This window comes from Neomonachus schauinslandi, chromosome 6 (genome assembly GCF_002201575.2).
Source record: "Neomonachus schauinslandi chromosome 6, ASM220157v2, whole genome shotgun sequence".
NCBI classification, from domain to species: Eukaryota; Metazoa; Chordata; class Mammalia; order Carnivora; family Phocidae; genus Neomonachus; species Neomonachus schauinslandi.
In genome coordinates, this window is record NC_058408.1 from 33,297,030 (window position 1) to 33,318,919 (window position 21,890).

The 21,890-nt window shown below is 36.8% G+C and overlaps 1 protein-coding gene across 1 annotated transcript in view; it reads right to left on the bottom strand.

Annotated features, from left to right (window-relative positions):
* Positions 1–2,678: 2,678 nt before the first annotated feature.
* CD46 (CD46 molecule) overlaps positions 2,679–21,890 on the bottom strand; it is a 29,905-nt gene continuing 10,693 nt past the window's right edge. The window contains exons 4-8 of the mRNA XM_044916090.1: positions 17,718–17,812; positions 16,349–16,546; positions 10,521–10,703; positions 3,480–3,515; positions 2,679–2,743 (exon numbers count right to left, since the gene is read on the bottom strand). Coding sequence (XP_044772025.1) covers positions 2,679–2,743; positions 3,480–3,515; positions 10,521–10,703; positions 16,349–16,546; positions 17,718–17,812 — 577 coding nt within the window. The remainder of the gene's footprint in view (positions 2,744–3,479; positions 3,516–10,520; positions 10,704–16,348; positions 16,547–17,717; positions 17,813–21,890) is intronic.

Here is a 21,890-nt window from a genome sequence, read left to right on the forward strand (position 1 = left end):
GCTGTGTCCTGGGGCATGGCCAGTTAACAGCTCCTTCTCTGTTATGGTCCCAGTGCCAGGCGATCAAGGGGTGTTCCCTGGGTGGCAGCTATAAACACCAGAGCCCCGGATTTGTGCACAAGCTCCCTTCTGAAAGATACCAGCAGCTGAGAGCCAGGCAGAGGGACCGGAGGGAGATGGGGCCCTCCAGCCTCCATGAGCTTTGAAGAATATTTCAGTTGGGTCCTAGGTGTGTGTGACATTAGATACCTGCCCTTCAGCCCAAAGCTTTTAACACAAGCAAATAGGTCTCTTTCACGGAAAGACCAGGCGTTTCAGTCAGCTGCCTCTCCTCTGTACCTGGGGGGTTAGCCAAAGTAAATCCACATGGGCACTTTAAGAACTGTTTCTCGATTCGTTATAGCCTCGTAGACATAAGCCCCATTGGCTTTCAAGCTAGATGTTTTGTGGACCTATCTCTCAGGTGCAGGTCTTAAAAGATGGGGTGCCAGAAGTGGGGTTCAAACATTTTGCTTTCCAGGAAGAAGCTCAGAGTTGTGAGTTCCCGCCTGTCTGTGGGTTAGCACATTTGGGGAGGATTTTATGGTGAGATACTATCTCGGTCTCTCCTACCCATTTTGATGTGCATTTTTGTTTTGTTTTGTTTTGTTTTTAAATTTTTTTTTTTTTATTAAGATTTTATTTATTTGCGAGAGAGAGAATGAGAGACAGAGAGCATGAGAGGGAGGAGGGTCAGAGGGAGAAGCAGACTCCCCGCTGAGCAGGGAGCCCGACGCGGGACTTGATCCCGGGACTCCAGGATCATGACCCGAGCCCAAGGCAGTCGCTCAACCAACTGAGCCACCCAGGCGCCCTGTTTTGTTTTGTTTTTTAAAGCAGGCTCCATGCTCCATGTGGGGCTTGAATTCACAACCCCAAGATCAAGAGTCAGATGGTCCACCAACTGAGCCAGCCAGGTGCCCCTTGATGTGGGTTTTTTATCCACCCAATGTGTAGGAGTCCATCAAGTTAGTTTTCAGATTTCTTTCAGAGGGAACTGTTTTATATGCAGCTGTAGGTTCCGTGTGTATGAGAGGAGGTAAGTTCAGGATCCTCTTATGTTGCCATGTTAAACGAGAGGCTCAGGTTACAAGACCCACTAATTGGTAGCTAGGGAGAGTTTGAGTAATACTTGTTAAGGACCCAGTAAGTATTTTGATGCAGAGAATTTAAACAAAAAAGGAAAGTAAGGAACAGAAAGCTATTTTGTTTTCCTTTCTTGAGAATTTATTTCTATACAAAACTTTTGGACTTGTAAAATTATTCTACTGACAATATTCCCTACCCACACTATTGTGTATATGTGACTTAAAAAATGTACTACTGATTGAGAAATCCAAAATGCATATCATGTGTTCTACAAATATAAGATTGAAGATTCAAACAAAGGCACTGTGGTTTAAAAAAGATAACCAATAATAGAAAAAGTTTGAGTTCTTTATGTGTAACGAATGTACTTTTTTTACATAGCCTAAACCAGAGGATTAATATAAAGGCAAAATATATCACAAACCATGAATACCAAGAGCCCTAAAATTATTAGTTTTTTTTTTAATTTTATTTATTTGTCAGAGAGAGTGAGAGAACACAAGCAGGGTGAGTGGCAGGCACAGGGAGAAGGAGAAGCAGGCTCCCCGCCAAGCAGAGAGCCTGATGCGGGACTCGATCCCAGGAGCCTGGGATCATGACCTGAGCCAAAGGCAGACGCTTTACCGACTGAGCCACCCCGGTGTCCCTAAAATTATTAGGTTTGATGTTAAAGCTATTTTCAAAGCTACAGGGAAAGAAAATGACTAAAAATCACTAAAAAATCAGCAGTTTCAAAGCACCCAATCTTGGTCTATGCTCTAGGATTTGTTCTAAGTCTTTTACTAAATTGAAAGACATTTCATTAAAATTTAAGTTTGATGTTTAAAAACCTATTTTCCCTAGATACTTGTACACATGTTTTCTATTATAAGCCCCCTCTTTTTTCAGTTTTATAGAAAAAACAAAGATAAAGTTAATGAGGTGCCTTGTAAATCTTAACCCTCAGTAATGTTTAGTTTAATCCCATCAGTTTTCCTGCAGCCTAGTAAATTAAGAGAACATAAGAGGGAAATCAAATAGTGCTGTTTTTTCTTCCCCAGTTCAGCAAGTATAAGTAACAACTCTACATAAAAACAAATCAAATTGGGTATGTGAATGAGAACCTACGTAGCTTCTTACAATTACCTAAGTTACACAGACAAATGGAAACTTTCATCATACAAATTCCGACGAATACAACTGTCCAAGCCTCCACAGTGAGCCGTTCTAAATTTCATCTTGGCCACCAGTCCAGTGTAGGACACAGGGTAAAGCTGGGTGGGGAAGGCCCCATAATGGTCCATGATTTGCTACAGAACCTAACTCTCAAATCCCACAGAAACGTTTCTTGCAGTCCTAATAGCCACGGCCACTCTGCACAGAGTCCTCTGACTGCAGGGGCAGTAAGAGCAGCCTGAGGTCGTTTCAGTAAACACATGCAACCAGGATGGTGCGCTCATGCAGGCACAGTTTCGAAAAAAAGACGGTATGCAGGACAAACAGAAAAGCTGCACAAAATAACATCAAGAGTGAGAAGGACCATGAGTTAGTTAGAAAGAATATGCTTTTATTTACCCTTTCTTCTCCCTTTGAAAACATCTATACAGGCAGGTGCAAAGTACCGCAAGGCCAACAACTGCAAGAGACCAGGAAACAAAGGACATAAAACTCTGAGAGCTGCTTGTCAAGATTCAAAATTTAGCAGCAGAAATAAGTAAGTGTTGGTTGCATTTCAGTAGTTAGAAAATGTTATTTTATTTAAGCACATGTCTATTCATCTGGACTCTTTTACTATCTAAAGCCCATTCCCTGGAGTCACTTGAATAGTCCACAGAAAGCCAGAGAAGAATCCTTGCTTAGTTTAGAAAATTACCCAAAGCATCTTTGGGATGCAAACTCATGACCAGTCATCCTGAAAACACATTGTAGTATTTAGGGTTTGTTAATAAGCAGACATGTACAGTATAAAAGAATATACATTCACCAGCAAAATGTAGTGTATCATATACAAGGTCAGGCTATTCTAGACTGGTGGACTTCATTTCAAGCTATATAAACTATAGAAACTGAGAAGTTCATTTAAAAAATAATGCACTTCTAGGGGTGCCTGGGTGGCTCAGTCGGTTAAGCGTTTGCCTTCGGCTCAGGTCATGATCCCCGGGGTTCCTGGGATCGAGTCCTGCATCGGGCACCCTGCTCAGTGGGGAGCCTGCTTCTCCCTCTGTCTGCTCTGCCTGCCCCTTCCCCTGTTTGTGTGCACACACTCTCTCTCTGACAAATAAATAAATAAATAAATAAAATCTTAAAAAAAAATAATGCACTTCTTTGCAGTCAGATTTTGATTAAGTGGCATCAACATTCAGGCTACTTACGAATAGTAAGAACAATCACAGCAATGATTCCTGCGTCTGAGAAAAAATGAAAAGAGTCTGAAGACTGAGCATACAAGGGTCCCAGAGGGTAGTTCCATTTAATTCTGATCAGATCATCTATATGCTACTGCAAAGAAGTTGCTCCTCGGTCTAGTTTTAGCGTGAGCGCTAGTGTGTCCAGCTCATTCTGATCATAGAACCCTTCTAATCAGATTCCAGGTTTAGGATCCATCTTGTGAAACTCTTCACTGGAACCTGACTTTTCATTGTTTTGTGCTGTCGGTACTGCACCAGGTTATTTAGTAAAGCTTACCAGGACTATCAGAATTCCCTAGATTAGAGGAAATTACCTACACATCTCCATACACAGTACCACTTATGTTTATCGTGTTATCTGGACTACTAAAATTTAAACTAGAAATGTCAAATTTTGTGAAACTTTGTTCCTTCCTTAACTACAAATGATTGGAACACAATAGATATGTCCATGTAGAACTCCAAGGCCTCATAATGCAGAGTAATTAGTAGCCAAAATAATACCTAATTCCTCAAAGTCTTCAAATGTTAGTGGGTCGTTGGGCTCAGGATAGCCTAGGGAAAAAAATGGAAATAAGTTAAAAAAGAAAGACAGACTAAAGCTTAAAGATCCATAAATTCACTGGTTTTATTTTTTGCCTTTGTATAAAACTATTTATAACTTCATTTTCCTTAATGTTTGTCCATAAAAGTGGTATCATAAATTATAAGTTTATATTTGATGTCATCAACAATTTTCTTCCTGTCCACTGATATTTCCTGTGACAATATTCTGTGGTATAGGAAGCAAATTTATCACTACTGTATCCTCAAAATTAGCCTGAATTCAACATGATTCTACACATTGTAGAATTTAGGGTTTGTTACTAAGGAAATTAGTAAAATGACTAAAATCAGAAGTAGAGGAGGACTTCAAAACAATTTAGAAGTTGATCTGGAACAGAAAGAATCTTCAACGTAACAAAAGCCACTTAAGAAAAACGCATGGCCAACATCATATTTAATGGCAAAAGACTAAAGTTTTTCCCTTAAGATCAGGAACAGGACAGGGTGCCTGTGTTTGCCACTTCTATTCAACATAATATTGTAAGTTCATATCAGAACAATTAGTTAAAAAAGAAATAAAAAGCATTTAAATTGGGAAGAAATAAAATGATCTCTGTTCATAGGTGACATGATCTTTTACATAGAAAACTTTAAAGATTACACACACACACCACAGGCCTGGTAGAACTAATAAATGAATTCAGTAAAGTTGCAGGATATAAAATCGACATGTGAAAATCAATTGCATTTCTACACACTAACAATAAGCAATCTTTTTTAAAAAGGAAATTAAGAAAACAATTCCATTTATAGTTGAATCAAAAAGAGTAAAAGACTTTGGAATAAACATGAAAAAGGAGGTAAAAGATTTGTACACTGAAAACTATAAAATATTGCAGAAAGAAATTTAAAAAGACAGAAATAAAGGGAAAGCAATCCCTGTGTTTGTGGATTGGAGGACCTACTAATGTTAAGATGTAAATATGATACAGTCTACAGATGAAGTGCAACCCCTATCAAAATCCTAATGATGCTCTTTGCAGAAAAAGAAAAATCCATCTGAAAATTCATACAGAATCTCAAGGGACTAGGCAATCATGAAAAGAGAAAGCAAAGTTGAAAGGACTCATACTTCCTGATTTCAAAACTTACTATAAAGCTACAATAACCAAACCAGAATGGTACTGGCATAAAGACAGACCTACAGACCAATGGAATAGAAGCCACAAAATAAACCTTTGGTTATATAGTTAAGTAATTCTCCACAAGGGTGCTGACAACATTCAACAGGGAAAGAGCAGTCTTTTTCACAAATGGTTTTGAAAACTGGATAACCACATACACAAAAGGATGAATTTTTACCCTTGCCATTCACTAAATACAAAAATTGATTCAAAATGGATCAAAGACCCTAGAGAGCTAAAACTATAAAACCCTTAGAAGAAAATAAGACGACATGCTTCATGATGTTGGATCTGGCAATGATTTATTGAATGTGACACCAAAAGCATAAGCAACAAAAGAAAAAACATAACTTAGACTACATCAAACCTAAAAACTTTTGAACATCGAAGAACACTAACAATAGAGTGAAAAAGCAACCAACAGAATGGGAGAAAGTATCTGAAACTCATATAATAAGGGATTAATATCCAAAATATAAAATGAACTCCTAAAACTCAAAAACAAAAACAAAAGAACCACAACCCATCAAAAATGGACAAAGGACTTGAATAGACATTTCTCCAAAAAAGATATACAGGTGGTCAATAAGCACAGGAAAAGTTGTGCAACACATTACTAATTGTTAGGGAAATGCAAATAAAAACCACAATGAGATTCTACCTCATATATTACCTAACATACATTATGATGGTTATTATCAAAAAGCAGAAAATAATATGCGTTGGCAGAGGTGAAGAAATTGGAACTCTTGTGCATTGCTGGTGGGAATGTAAAATGTACATCCACTGCGGAAGACAGTATGGTTGTTCCTCAAAAATGTAAACATCGAATTATCATATAACCAGCAATTCTACCCCTAGGTATACAGCACCCCAAAACTGCTAACAGGGACTCAAAATTGAAAATTTTCAATTTTCAAGTTTACTACTGAGAACAGGAATCAAACACTTGAAAGCCAATATTCAGAGAAATATTACTAGAGTAGCCAAAATATGGAAACAACCCAAATGTCTATCAACAGATGAATGAATAAACAAAATATAAAAGGCAATGTAATATTATTCAGCCATAAAAAGGAATAAAGTTCTGATACATGCTACAAGGTGGACGAACCTTGAAAACATTATGCTAAGTGAAATGAGGCAGAAATAATTCCATTTCTATGAAGTACCTAGACTAGTCAAATGCATAAAGACAGAAAACAGAATGTTTACCACGGCTGGGGGGGAGGAATTGAGAGTTATTGTTTAATGAGTATAATGTTTCAATTTGAGACTATGAAAAAGTTGATAGTAGTGATGGTTACAACCAATGTGGATACAATAATGCCAAGTGAAGTGTACACTTAAAATGGTTAAAATAGTAATAAAATATAATAAAAGTTTACCTAGAAAAATTAACAGAACAGTCTGAACATTTCTGAAAAGGAAGTAGTCTGCCAGATATTAAAACAAATCATAGTATTAGAGTGGAAAAAAATGATTCAGTACTGTCAGGAGAATGGTCAGAGTTCAAGGAAACAAAGATGACTAGAACACCTATGAATTTAATGACAAAACAATTGGCACTTGAAAACAGTTGGAGAAAGAACAACTTAGTCAACAAATGTTGCACTTTGCCACTGGATAGGTGTGGGTGAGGTGGAAAGAAACTCGATCTCACTCCATACACCATAATGATTTGCAGATGCATTAATGATTTCAATACAAAGACTGCAATCAGAACTCATGATTAAAATGTTTATAAAGTTGTAGCATGAGGAAGACCTAAAGCTTTTATAAGAAAGACACAACACACATAGCCATTAGGGAAAAGATCGTTACATCTATTAATCCATCTACCTATTGATGTAAAATTTCTACACATGTAGAAGACCACTAACAGAATAGTGAAATAAATAAATACAGTACATATTGCAAAGTCATCATTGAAAAGAATGGCAGTAAATCTAAATATAACCCCAATATAAAACATTAAATGGAAAAAGTGCAAGTTTCAAAAAAATATATACAATATGATGTCAATTTTGTTTAACATAAAAGAAAAAATATCCAGCTATATGTATAACTACACATCTAAGGGTGCTGATGTACAGAAATGAAATAGCCTAAACTATTAACAGTGATTAATTCAGGTAGTAGACTAGAGAAAAAGAAGGATAATTCTTTACTCATAGACTTTCATAATGTTTGAAAATTTACAAAAATATATTCATATACCACTCATGCAACAAAAAGTTATAAAAAGCAATCTAGGGGCACCTGGATGGCTCAGTTAAGTGTCTGCCTTTGGCTGAGGTCATGATCCCGGGGTCCTGGGATAGAGTCAGGCTCCCTGCTAAGCTCCCTGCTTCTCCCTCTCCCTCTGCCCCACCCCCTCCTCATGCACTCTCTCCCCCCCTCAAATAAATAGATAAAATCTTAAAAAAAAGCAATCTATAATTAATAGCATACAATAAAAAACCTTAAAAGAAAACAGACTAGTGAAAATAAGGCCAAAAAACCCCTGAAAAAACGTTCACTTCATATTAAAAGGGCTTTAACTTATAATGAGCTCTCACAAATCAACAAGAAAAATATTTTAGAAAACTAATTTTAAAAAATGAGCAAAGGGTATTCATAAATCAATGTAGACCAAAAAAAAGTTCAGCTTCATTGATAATTAAAGAAATGCAAATTAGAATAAGACATAACTTTGTACTCATCACCTTATGAAGTTGTTAACAATATAAGCAAGAGAAAGAATTACTGTGCCTGGATACTTTAAAACTGGAGGTTTGGTTGGATGAGTAGGCTTGAAACCTGGAAAAAATAAATTTGATTCAATTCACCAGCCTTATCAATATAAAATTATGGATTTAATGTTGATTTTTTTATTTTTTAAAAAGATTCATTATTTCTTAAAATGAAAAATACACATGCTTTCCAAACTTTGCAATTCTACTTGTGGGAATTTAACCTAATATGTATTTGCACAAGTATATAAGCATGTATATATAAGAATGTTCACTACAACTTTGTATTTTATATGGAAATCCTAGAAGTTAACTGATAGTAAATCATAAAAATAATGTGTTCAGAGTAAACATACATATCTTAAAAAAAATATATCATCCAAGTAGTATCACACTACATAAAAAGTTATATCTTTTTCTTTTCTGCCTAGTATTTCTTGGGCCCTTTAAAAAATATTTGCACATTTAGATCTGCCTTAACACCATTATATGTTGCTGATCCTTTTGATACAGTCTTTCTCTAACCGATGATAAAAAAAATGACTGACAATCCCATGGAGAGTTTTGATTTTTATTTTTTAAAAAAGACCACTGTAGTTTCTTCTCTTCATAAGCTTCTTCTCACAATTCTTTCAAAAACTAAACTCTAAGGCCGCCTGGGTGGCTCAGTCCGTTAAGCGTCTGCCTTTGGCTCAGGACATGATCTCAGGGTCCTGGGATCTTGCCCACATCAGGCTCCTTGCTCAGCGGGGAGCCTGCTTCTTCTCCCTTTCTCTCTGCCCTCGCCCCGCTTGTGATTTCTCTCTCTCTCTCAAATAAGTAAATAAAATCTTAAAACCAAAACTAAACTCTATCAGTGTTTTATAAATCCTTTATGAAATGTTTATGGTTCAAGTCCTTCAAAAGAGCATATCAACACACATAGTACAGCACAGGCATATAGCCACCAGGACCATGTGAGTAAACATGGATGAGTCAAGGAGTATGAATTTCATATGCAAGCTTAATATATCAGTCCACCCAAAAACCATTTCTTTCCCTCCAAACCTCACAGCACTCAACTAAAGTACACAAGGAGGCTATCAGATACTAGGTTTACAGGAATTATAAAAAGAAGTATTCTCATTACCATGTTAATATGCTTAATTTCCCCAAATCCTTTAAAATAATATGGCCATAGGAGATACACAAACAAATTAAAAGCCAGTATTCCTGATCTGTTTGAGTTCAACACCTTCGTGAAACAGTAAAGTCCACAGAAATAAGGTTACTTGAGTAAGCAGAGCCCAACTAGGACCCTGATGAGGTCAGCATCATATGCTGACCTCATATGCTCCTCCCATACTCCTGTTGTCTCTTCCTTTCTGAGGCAGAGAGACCAGAGATAGCAGCACTGAAATCAGGAAGATACTGCCTTCCGTTATAACAAAATCAGCTTTCAAGTCTTAAGTAGAGTAGCTGACAAACAGTCCCTGCAAGAGATCCTCCGTTTCATCTCAATGAATAAGGATTTTTCCTGTCTTTTGGTTGCTATGAAATTTAGGTACAATTGCCAAATAAAAATAAATGCCCAATATATGAAGTGGCAAGGGGTGGGGGTGAGGGAAGACATTCAGGTCTTTTACTGGAGATAGCAGAAATTTCCCAGTTTAAATTGTGCTACATAAAAACAAAAACAAAAAACACTAAACCGGTTGCAGTCCTGCAATTGAGACATAGTCCTGGACCAGGAAGATACCCTAAAGGAGCCAACAGATCACCTTTAAAAGGAATAAACAGCAAAGTCAATGACATGTTAAAAAATAGAAGCCACAGACCTTCCTCTTTACTAATGATAATTTGAATGATGCAATAAGTCATATGCGCTACCTTTAGGAGCTTCCTATATGCCAGGCACTGTGCTAAGTGCTAAATGCATCCCACTTACACTTTGTGTAACTTGCCCAATTTACACACGTCTTTATATCTGCGGACTATGCCAAATAATTTTAGAATAACTATACATAACAACTAAAATGGCTATAAACATGTCCTTCATTCTTTCATTACTAAAAATGATGAATGAGTGTAAAACAACTGTAAAGGATTTTTGTTAAATATAAGCAGGAAAGTACTAATCTGGATGACTCAAAATTGGAGGTTTTACATTGGGAGAAACCGATACTGAAAAACCAAATAATGTAGGATCAACTACCTGGGAATTACTGCTCTCTTTTATATGATTTATGCCTTTCATTCTTCACTTATTCACGTAAAAATTCTCACGCTTCAATCTATTCTAAAAGTGGTCGCTATGCATTCTTACAAATACTACGAAAGAGAAATTCATACACCTGTGTGATATACATGCCCTGTTAAGACCCTATGAAAACTTACAAAATCACAACACAGGTATTATCTCATGCCTCCATCATGGAAATAAATACAAGACAGAGTTAAGTAGTAAAATTCCCTCTTCTCAATGATTCAGCATCACTGATCCTGAATGATATGGAAGAAGACATAAAAGCTCACCCAAAAAGATGGAAAGACGTTTGTACCTCTGATACACTCGGGCATCGCAGGCTCCCAAGTACTTCTCCCACCACAGAACACCGGGTTGCTGCCATTAAGAGAGAAGCCTGGGAGGCATTCAAATAGAACCACTGCTTGGTAGGAATATTTGTCTCTGATTCCTGATACCAGTCTTCCATGTTCAATTACAGGATGATCACACTTGACCACTGAAAAGTGGAGAAAGTCCAGAATTAATGGAGAGCTGCTCTAACATGGGAGCAGAAAAAATATACCAGCTAATAATTCCCAGCGGGAAGAAACATACAAGGAATGAAAGGCAAGGTATCAAATAAAAGAAAGAAAGAAAAAAAAAGACACCCAAGAAACTGCGTACGTATGTACATTTTAACCCCAGGGAAACAGATTTAGAGAAATCGAGTAACTTTTTTCCATCTAGAAAAGACTAGCATTATAATTTATTGGCCTTCCTACATTTTTTCCCGTTCCTGACAAGGTTTGAGAAAGGCCTGACTGCCACATACAAATCTGGGGTAAGTTCAAGAGCAAGTTTTGATCCTCCTTTGCTCTAGGGACTTTTGGAAGGTCATGTTGACACTGACTGCATACCCTGCTTTTCTAGAAAGGTGGGAAAAACCCTCCTGAGCAGGCAATACTTGAGCTCAAATTTGCAAGTTGAAAAGCAGGTAGCCATGCAAAGATAGGCAAAAAGGAAGCGCTCAGGTAGCAACAACATACACAAACCGGGATGTTCAAGAAATGCAAAGGCCAATGGAGTTAGGGCAGTGTTTTCCAAACATCTTGGCCTGCAACCCAGAGCTCAAACAACACATTTTACCCTGTCAACCAGTATATGAGCACACAGGCCTGAAACACAAGTTAGCCTCATACCAGCGGGCTCTGCTATTTCCCATTCCACTCTACCTCTTAAGAGGTAAACTACTGCTCGTGACCAGATAGACTGATTTCAGAATCAATTAATAGGCTTGGGAGGATTTGGAAACAAAGACAAAAACCACAGGGCTGGGCAGTGAGTACAAGAGAACATCTTAGGACATTAAATCTGAGCAAGAGATAAGGGCCAGAGAGTGGACAGCCTTTTCAACCAGAAGACTGTTCTTCCCCTGCTCCCAGGGATTCTGACTCTCCTGCAGCCTGAGGAACTTCCATAGCAATTCCTATAGTGCAGGTCGGCCCGTGATTCTCTTGGCCTGGGTTTATCTCCAAATGTTTCATTTCCTCATCTTCAGTTTTGAAAGAGTTCTCCTTGACGGAGAATTCTAGATTAAGTGTTTCCAGCACACTAGCAGATGCTGTCTTCCAGTCTCCACCGTTGCTCAGGACAAGTCAGCTGTCACTCACACTGGGGCGGGGGCGAGGGGGACAGTTCGACGTGCGTTTATTCTCCCCTCTCCCCGACTGCTTCTCCTCGCACACCTTTTGTTTTCAGTAGTTTCACCCTGATGCGTTTAGTTTAGTGGGGGTTCCTTGGTAAATGAAAACAGTGTATTTATCCTGCTGGGGTCACGGACTTTCTTGGTTCTGTGACGTTACTGTTTTGGGACAAATGTGGTTAATATTTGGCCAATATTTATTCAAATCATTGTCTATCCTGTTCTTTCTCCTCTCTTTCTGACGCTCCAACAGCATGTGTGCTTGACTTCTTGCTACTCTTCCACAGGTCTATAAGTCTCTCTCTCTCTCTTTAATATTTCTTTTCAAATCACATTCTCCTGACTTGAGGTTCCCTGACTTTCGCACTGTTGTGCTAAGCTGCTGTTACCGGCAATGGCTTCTTTATGTTGGCTAGACACAGCTCACATACAGTAAACGTCACCCTTTCCAGTATCCAGCTGTATTAGGTCTGACGAATGCAAATAATCATGAAATTACCACAATAAAGACCCAGACAAGTTCCATTACCCCCCAACATGTCCTCATGCCACTCTGGAATCAACCCTACCCACCCCCACAACCACCTTCACCAACCAGCCCAACACCGATCTGTTTTCTATCTCTATACAGCTGCTTTTCCAGAATGTCATAATGGGATCACTGCCACTGAGTATGGCTTATTTCACTTAGCATAATGCCTTTGAGATTCATTCCTGTTGCTGCATGGATTAGAGCTCACTCCTTTTTATCGTTGAGTAGTATTCCACTGTATGGATGTACCAGTGTTTTTTTTAATCCATTTCACCAGTTGAAGGACAAGTGGGTTGTTTCCAGTCTGGGGTGATTATAACTAAGGCAGCTGAATATTCTCATACAGGTTTCTATGCAAGCATGTTTTCATTTTACTTGGATTGATGAGCTATATGATAAGGATATGCTTAACTTTATAAGAAATCACCAAACTGTGTTCCAAACAGGTTAGATTCTTATAAAAAGTATATGAAAATTGCAATTGCTCCGTATCTTTACCAGTATAGGGTATTTTTAGCTTTTAGTTGTAGTTTTAATTTTTTAATTTCAGCCATTCTAAACAGATATCTAGTGGTATCTCATTGTGGTTTAAATTACATTTCGGGGCTCCTGGGTGGCTCAGCCGTTAAGCATCTGCCTTCGGCTAAGGTCATGATCCCGGGGTCCTGGGATCAAGCCCTGCATTGGGCTCCCTGCTTAGCGGGAAGCCTGCTTCTCCCTCTCCCACTCCCCCTGCTTGTGTTCCCTCTCTCACTCTGTCAAATAAATAAATAAAATCTTAAAAAAAAAAAAAAATTCTGTTAACAGTGTCTTGTGAGAGCAGACATACTGAACTTTTAAAAAGTCTATTTCATTAATTTTTTTCTTCTTTAAAGGATCATGTTTTTACGGTTCTATTTAAATCTCTGGCTAGGTCACAAACATTTTCTGTTTTCTAATAAAACTTCTATAGTTTTAGGTTTTATATTTAAGCCTATTATCCATTTTGAGTAAACATTTTTATAGTGTACTAACATGAATTAATGATTCTTCTTGGTATTTTTGAATATGCATGTACTTTTATCATTTTTCCACTGAATTGTTTGTAAACTGTGATAAGATCAACTAGACACATCTGGAAGGATTTATTTCTGGACTCTTTATTCTATTCCATTGCTCTTTAAGGCTACCCTTTCAACAATACCACCCTCTCTTGATTAAATGCTTTATATTATGTTTTACAATTAAGTCCTTAAGCCAGGAAGAATGAGACTTCTGATTTTTTTCAAAAATGCTTTGAGTATTTTGCTTCGTTTGTCTTTTCATATTAATTTTAGATTCAGCTTGTCAATTTATATAAAAAATTCTGCTGGGATTTTTGTTGGGATTGTGAACTTATAGATCGGTTACGGAGAACTGACCTTTATTATACTGAGCGTTCTAATTCATGTGACTGAATTTCTATTTATTAAGATCTTCTTTTAGTAAGTGTTCAGCTGTTTTTAGCCATTCAAATCCTGCATGCTTGTTCAATTTATACACAAGTATTTATACAAGTGTGAAGTTGCAAATGGTATTTCAACATTTTGTTTCTAATGGTTTATTGCCAGTATGTAGACATACAGTTGATTTCTGTACATTGATCTTGTGTCTTGCAACCTTGCTAAAACTTTAGTCTTTCAAATCTTCTACCTAATCATCTCATGAGTGAGTACAGTATATTTTATTTCTTCCTTTCCAGTGTGTTCCTATTTCTATCTCTTGCTGAATGTTGAATACAATACAATGCTGAATATAGTGGTGACAGCAGACTTGTTCCTACCCTAGGGGGAAATAAATTAGTCTTTCATCATTAAATATAATGCTAGCTATGGCATTTTTATCAGGTTCAGATAGTTTTGTTTGATTCCTAGTTTGCTGAGAAATGTTATCATGAAAAGATGATGACTTGTCAAGTGCTTTTTTTTCTTAACATCTATTAAGATATGATGTGCGTTTTTTTTTTCCTTTTATATAGGATCTTGATATGATAAATTATACTGACAAATTTTTGAATTTGAATCAAGCTTGCTGCATTCATGGAATAAATCTTACCTGATTATGGTGTATTCTTTTGCTTTTTTTAAAGATTTTATTTATTGACAGAGAGAGACACAGAGAGAGAGGGAACATAAGCAGGGGGAGTTGGAGGGGGAGGAGAAGCAGGCTTCCCGCCGAGCAGGGAGCCCGATGTGGGACTCGATCCCAGGACCATGGGACCATGACCTGAGCCGAAGGCAGATGCCCAATGACTGAGCCACCCAGGCGCCCTGGTGTATTTTTATTTTTATATATGAGAGGATTTGATTTGTTAACATTCTGTTAAGAAGTTTTGGTTCCACATTCATTATGGATATTGTTTGTAATTTTTTTGCAATGTTTTTGTTTGGTTTAAATATCGGGGTAATGCTGTCCTCACAAAATGAGCTGAGAAGTATTCCCTCTCTTGTATTTTCTTGAAAAGTTTGTGCAGAGCTGTTATTATTCATTCCTTCATACTTGGTAGAATTCCCCAATGAGGCCATAGGACCTAAACACTTCTCTTTGTGAGGTTTAAGTTGTCAAATTTATAGGCATAAAGTTGTTCCCTTATTATCTTTTAAATGTCTGCAAGATCTGTTAGTGATGTCCTCTTTTTCATTCTTAATATTGGCAATTTGTATTTTCTTTTTTCTTGTCAGTCTGGCTAAGGAGGTTTATTCATTTTATTGATCTTTTCCAAGAACCACAGGTTGGTTTCACTGGTTCTCTCCAATTTTTTCTCTTTTGAATTTCATTCATTTCTACCTTTACTGTTTCCTTCTGTTCCCAGGTATTGAGTTTAATTTCTTCTCTTTTAGTTTCTTAAGGTGGAAGCTTGGATCATGGGTTTGAGACTTTTCTCTTTTTCTAATAGAAGGATTTCAGGCTGTAAATATCTTTGTAAGCAATGCTTCTGCTGTGTCCCACAAATAGTGATATTTTGATATGTTGTATTTTTCATTTTTATTCAATTCAAAACACTTTCTAATTTTCCTTGTGACTTCTCCTTTGACTCATGGATTGAAGTATCTTGCATAATTTTCAAATATTTGGGGCTTTTATAAATCTCTTTGCTTTCTACATTCATTTCATTGTGATCTGGTATTATACTCTGCATGATTTCAATTTTTAAAAAAATTTTAAACTATCATATTGTGTAGAATATGGTATTAGAGAATGTTCCATGTGTACCTGAATATATAGTTTGCTGTCATTCAGTGGTCCTTTCTTCCAAGAGTCAAATTCCCTCCAGAGTCTCCCTGCTTTTGGCCACTCTCTAGAGCCTTACACATTATTTTTAAAATGTTTTGTCCAGAGTTTACCATTCTTATTTGTGAGAGGGTTAGTCTTTCACAATTTGCTCTACCAGTGCCTGTAGCTTGAACTCTCAGACTTCTTGTAATATATGATAAAACTTATTTTGAAGCCAGTGTATGCTGAGTCTTGATGTTTCCAAAGAAAAAAATCCTAACTCATGCATACACACAGGAGTTCACAGTGTATTAATTAGAATGCCAAGAACAGGTAGCGTAAGGGCTGGGGAGTTCTATAAATAGAACTACTTTTGAGTCACTTGGACCTATATTAAACTAAATTAGGGGCACCTGTGTGGCTCAGTTGGTTAAGCATCTGACTCTTGATTTTGGCTCAGGTTGTGATCTCATGGGTGGTGAGATTGAACCCTGCATCGGGTTCCCTGCTCAGTGGGGAGTCTGCTAGAGATTGTCTCTCTCCCAAACAAATAAATAAATCTTTAAGAAAATTAAATTAGAAACCAATTTAATGGGAGGAGCAAGCACATGTGGCTGTTTTGTTTACTTGTAGGTAAGTATTTACCAAGTGTTTCCAAAATATTTACAAACGAAGAAGGAAAGAAATGAAATATTACCTTTACACTGAGGAGGGTCACTACTCCATACACCATCACCAGAACAAATAAGCCTCCTCTCTCCAATAAGTGAATATTCGTCTGGTCCACTTGAAGGATCACAACTGTAAGTTACCCCTTCATTATATTCAAATTCATCCTTCTCACTACCGGTATGTTTTCCATTTGGTATTTTTCCAGGTGACGGACACATTATCTCTTAAAAAGTGGGAAAAAAAAAAAAAAAGGACACGAAAGCAAAAGGAAAGGAAAAGATTAGGATAGCATTAGTGAAGTCCTATGAACTGCCTTGAATAAATTCACTGATACATGATTTCCACAAGCTAGCTGTAACTCCAACATCCATTTAGAAAAAAGTTTCTGTGAGAAAATATATTATCCCAAATTCAAACCAGTAATGTAGACGTGAGCTTTAGTAAAACTCATTTTCTTAAATACCTATGTAAGATACCTATATAAAATACCTATATTTATCTGGAAAGGCATTTTAAGTTCTCACTGTGAGAGATGCTGACAATTTAGTGAGAAAATATGCTTGTGATTAAAAATAAAACTCAGTGCTGAGAAATGCATTATAATTTATAAATATACTTGACACTTGAACAACAAAGGGGTTAGGAGAACTAATCCTCTGCACAGTTGAAACTTCCCATATATCTTTTGACTCCCCCAAAACTTAACTACTAATGGCTTACTATTGACTAGAAGCCTTACCAAGAACTTAAACAGATGATTAACATATATTCTGTATATGTATTATATGCTATATTCTTACAATAAAATACACTAGAGAAAAAACGTGTTATTAAGAAAATCACAAGGAAGAGAAAATACATTTATAGTACCATACAGCTAAAAAACCACAAATAAGTGGACCCAAACAGTTAAAATTTGTGTTGTTGGAAGGGTCAACTGTATATCCAATCACTAAATCGGTAGTTTATAGTATCAAGATACTACTGTCTGTTTTCACGTTCATCCTAATGAGTCTACGGTGAAATTATCCAGATACTCCAAATTGTGATAACACAACAGACTGAATCCAGACATCTTCCTTTAAGCCAGATTTTGAAGAGATTTGCCAAATTGTGAAACAATGCCACTATTCTTTCCTTTGGAAAATTCTGCTTTTTTATATAAAAAAATGTGGCATATATTAACATGCATTGAGCTTACAGTTCTTAAAAGTGAATTAATAAATATTTATTTAAAAAATTTCTCTGTTTTAATTCCAATATAATGACTACCAATAGACATAACCCACATAAAGAAAAGTGCTTTGGGATTTCCAGTTTTAAAGCATACAGGGTTCCCAACAACAAAATTTTAAGAACTAGTACTCTAGATTCTAATGAAAGAATACACTTACTTGTACATAGTGGGGGATCATCACTCCAAATCACTGTATTTTCGTCATTACTAGAAAGTTCACAATATAGAATTCTTTTTCCAATTAACCGAAAACTAAATGAGAAAAGAAAAAGTTACTGGATTCTCTAGCAGTTAACAAGATGCATATAATAATGAAAAAAAATTTTTACATGGTTGTTTCTTTATGCTACAGTAGTTTGCCGTTCTTCTTTTTTTTAAAAAAACTTTATTTATTTGACAGAGACAGACACAGCGAGAGAGGGAACACAAGCAGGGAGAGTGGGAGAGGGAGAAGCAGGCTTCCCGCCGAGCAGGGAGCCTGATGCGGAGCTCGATCCCAGAACCCCGGGATCATGACCTGAGCTGAAGGCGGACACATAACGACTGAGCCACCGAGGCGCCCCAGAAGAAGTTCTTTACATGACATATAATGAGAATGATAACCATATCTGTAATTTAACCAAATAAAGAGTTTCTGCATTTAAATATACACTGGCCTAGAGCAAAGATGTCTAAATAAATCTGTCATATCTGTCAGTCTGGCCACTTTGCTATCTCCAGCAATCACCTTACACATTCACTTCTATACATAGAAGCATAGGCTCCTGCCTTTCTTTCTTTTTTTAAGATTTTATTTATTGATTTGAGAGAGAGAGCACAAGCTGGGGAGAGCTGCAGAGGGAGGAGACTCCCTGCTGAGCAGGGAGCCCGATGTGGGGCTTGACCGGGGGAATTAAATACAGATTTGAGCATGCAGAAGAAAGAACTGGCAAACTGGAAACTACTGAGCAGAAAGAGAAAAGACTGAAGAAAAGTACGCAATCAAAGGGACTGTTGGGACACCAATAAGCAGACCAAGATATACACTGTAAGACTCTCAGAAGATCGAAAAGGCACAGAGAATATTTGAAGAAACAATGGTGGAAACTTTCCAAATTTGATGAAAGATGTGAATATAAATATCTAAAATGCTCAAAAATTCCAAGTAAGATGAACTCAAAGAGACCCACACTAAGACACATAATAATCAAACTTCCAAAAGACCAAGAAAGAATCGTGAAAGCTGGAAGACAGAAGTGAATCATCACTTACAAGGGATCCTAAATAAGATTATCAGCAGATTTCACATCTGGAACTTGGAGGCCAGAAGACAGGGGGCTGACTGAATATTCCAAGTGCTAAAAGAAAAAAAATCTGGCAAACAAAATTCCTCTCCAGCAAAACTGTGCTTTAAAAGTGAGGGGAAAATTAAGATTTCCCCAGTTAAAAAAAAAAAAAAAACCTGAAGGAGTTTGTGACCATTAGACCTCACTTGCAAGAAATGTCCAAGGAAGTCTGCAAGGTCAAATGAATGGACACTAGAAAGTAACCTGAAGCTGTATGGATAAATGAAGATCTCACTAAAGGTAAATACCTGGGCAATTATAAAAGCTAGTATTATTTTAACAATGGTTTGTAAATAAAATTTTTGTCTTCTATGTGATTTAAGACAGTAATCTTTTATTCTTTTATTTTTTAAAGATTTTAGTTATTCATTTGACACAGAGAGACAGCGAGACAGGGATCACAAGCAGGGGGAGTGGGAGAGGGAGAAGCAGGCTTCCCGCGGAGCAGGGAGCCCGATGCGGGGCTCGAACCCAGGACCCTGGGACCGTGACCCGAGCCGAAGGCAGATGCTTAACAACTGAGCCACCCAGGCGCCCCAAGACAGTAATCTTTCAGAATAAAATACATTATTAGTGTAGAAGCTAGTATTACAATTATTAGTGTAGAGATCACTATGACATCAATAACCAAAAAGGGTGGGGCTGAAGCTGTAAATGAACAGCTTCTGCAATTTACTGAAGTTCAAACTGGAGTGCTAGGACTGTAGGATGCTAATTGTAGTCCCCATGGTAACTACAAACAAAATAGCTATAGAATATGCACAAAAGGAAATGAGAGTGGAATTTAAACATTTCACTACAAAAATCAACTACAGACAAAATAAAACAGTAATACAGGAAATGAGGGACACAAAAAGCTATAAGGAATATAGAAAAAAAATAGCACATTTCAGAAGTGTCTCCTTGTCAGTAATTACTTTAAATGTAAATGGATTAAGCTCTCCAAGCAAAAGACAGAGATCAGCAGAATGGATACAAACACATCATCCAACTATACAATATCTACCAGAGACTCATTTAAGCTTCAAAGACACATATGAGTTGAAATTGAAAGGATGGAAATAGTTTGGTTACAAACAGTAACCAAAATAGAGCAGGGGTGGCTATATTTCAGACAAAATAGACTTTAAATAAAAAATGATTATAGGAAACAAAGAACATTATATTAGTAAAGGTTAAATACGGAAAGAATATAACAATTATAAACATTTATATATCTAATGCCATGACATAAATATATATGAGCAAAAACTGACAGGATTAAAAGAGGGACTACACATTTCTCATAATAGGTATTTCTATACTAATAGTTGGAGACTTCAATACCCAACTCACAAGAGTGGAAAGAACAACTAGAAAGAAAATAAGGAAATAGAGCACTTCAACAATACAATAAACCAATGAGATGGCACAGACATATGTAGAGCATTCTACCCAACAACAACAAAATACATGTTCCTCTCACGTGCATATGGGACACTTTCCAAGACAGACCCTATGCTAGGCCACAAATCAATAAGATAAGTTAATGTTATTAATAACAATTATATAATAAATAATTAATAAGATAATTATGTTAGGCCACAAAATAATATTAATTAATCAATGATTTAAAAAAATATATATCATACAAAATATTTTCTCTGGCCACAATGGGATGAAGTTAGAAACAAGTATTAAAAGGAAAACCAGGGGCGCCTGGGTGGCTCAGTTGGTTGAGCGACTGCCTTCGGCCCAGGTCATGATCCTGGAGTCCCGGGATCGAGTCCCGCATCGGGCTCCCTGCTCAGCAGGGAGTCTGCTTCTCCCTCTGACCCTCCCCCCCCATGCTCTCTATCTCATTATCTCTCAAATAAATAAATAAAAATCTTAAAAAAAAATAAAATAAAATAAAAAATTAAAAAATTAAAAAAAAAGGAAAACCAGAAAATTCTCAAAATTGTGAAAAATAGACATTGAAACAACCAATGGATCAAAAAAGAATCAAAGGGAAATTAGAAAATACTTTCAGGTGAATGAAGATGAAAACACAGCATACCAAAACTTACGGGATGCAGTGAAAGCAGTGCTAAGGTGGAGATTTATGACCATAAAGGCTTACTTTTAAAAATGAAAGGTCTGAAATCAATAACCAAACATTACAGCTAAGGGTACTAAGAAAAGAAAAACTAAACCAAGGTAGCAGAAGGAAGTAAGTACTACAGATTAGAGAGGAGATAAATAAAATAGAGGAGAAAAACAATACAGAAAATCAATGAAATCAAAAGTTGAATTCACAAACCTTTAGACACATGAAGAGAGAAAGCACCACGTGTTACACCCAAACAATAAATCATGGAGCACTACATCAAAAACTAATGATGTAATGTATGGTGACTAACATAGCATAATAAAATAAAATTTAAAAAAATAAAATAAACTACCAAAAAAAAAAAAAAGAGAGAGAGAGAAAGAGAAGACTCAATTCATTGAAATCAGAAATTTAAGTGGGAACATTACTATCAACTCTACAGAAATACAAAATACAATAAAGTACTCAGCAATTTTACACCAGCAAATTGGATAACCTAGATAAAACAGACAAATCCCTGGAAAGACAAAGCCTACCAAAACTAAACCATGAAGAAAGAGAAAATATGAATAGACTTATAACCAGTAAGGAGACTGAATCAGCAATCAAAATTCTCCCAATAAAGAAAAACCCTAGACCTGATGGTTTCATGGGTGAATTCTACGAAACATTTTCTTTTAAGATTTTTTATTTATTTATTTCACAGAGAGAGACACAGCAAGAGAGGGAACACAAGCAGGGGGAGTGGGAGAGGGAGAAGCAGGCTTCCCGCCAAGCAGGGAGCCTGATGCAGGGATCAATCCCAGGACCCCGGGACCATGACCTGAGCCAAAGGCAGACGCTTAACGACTGAGCCACCCAGGCGCCCCTCTACCAAATATTTAAAGAAGAACTAATACCTATTCTTCTCAAACCTTTCCAAAAAATTCAAGAG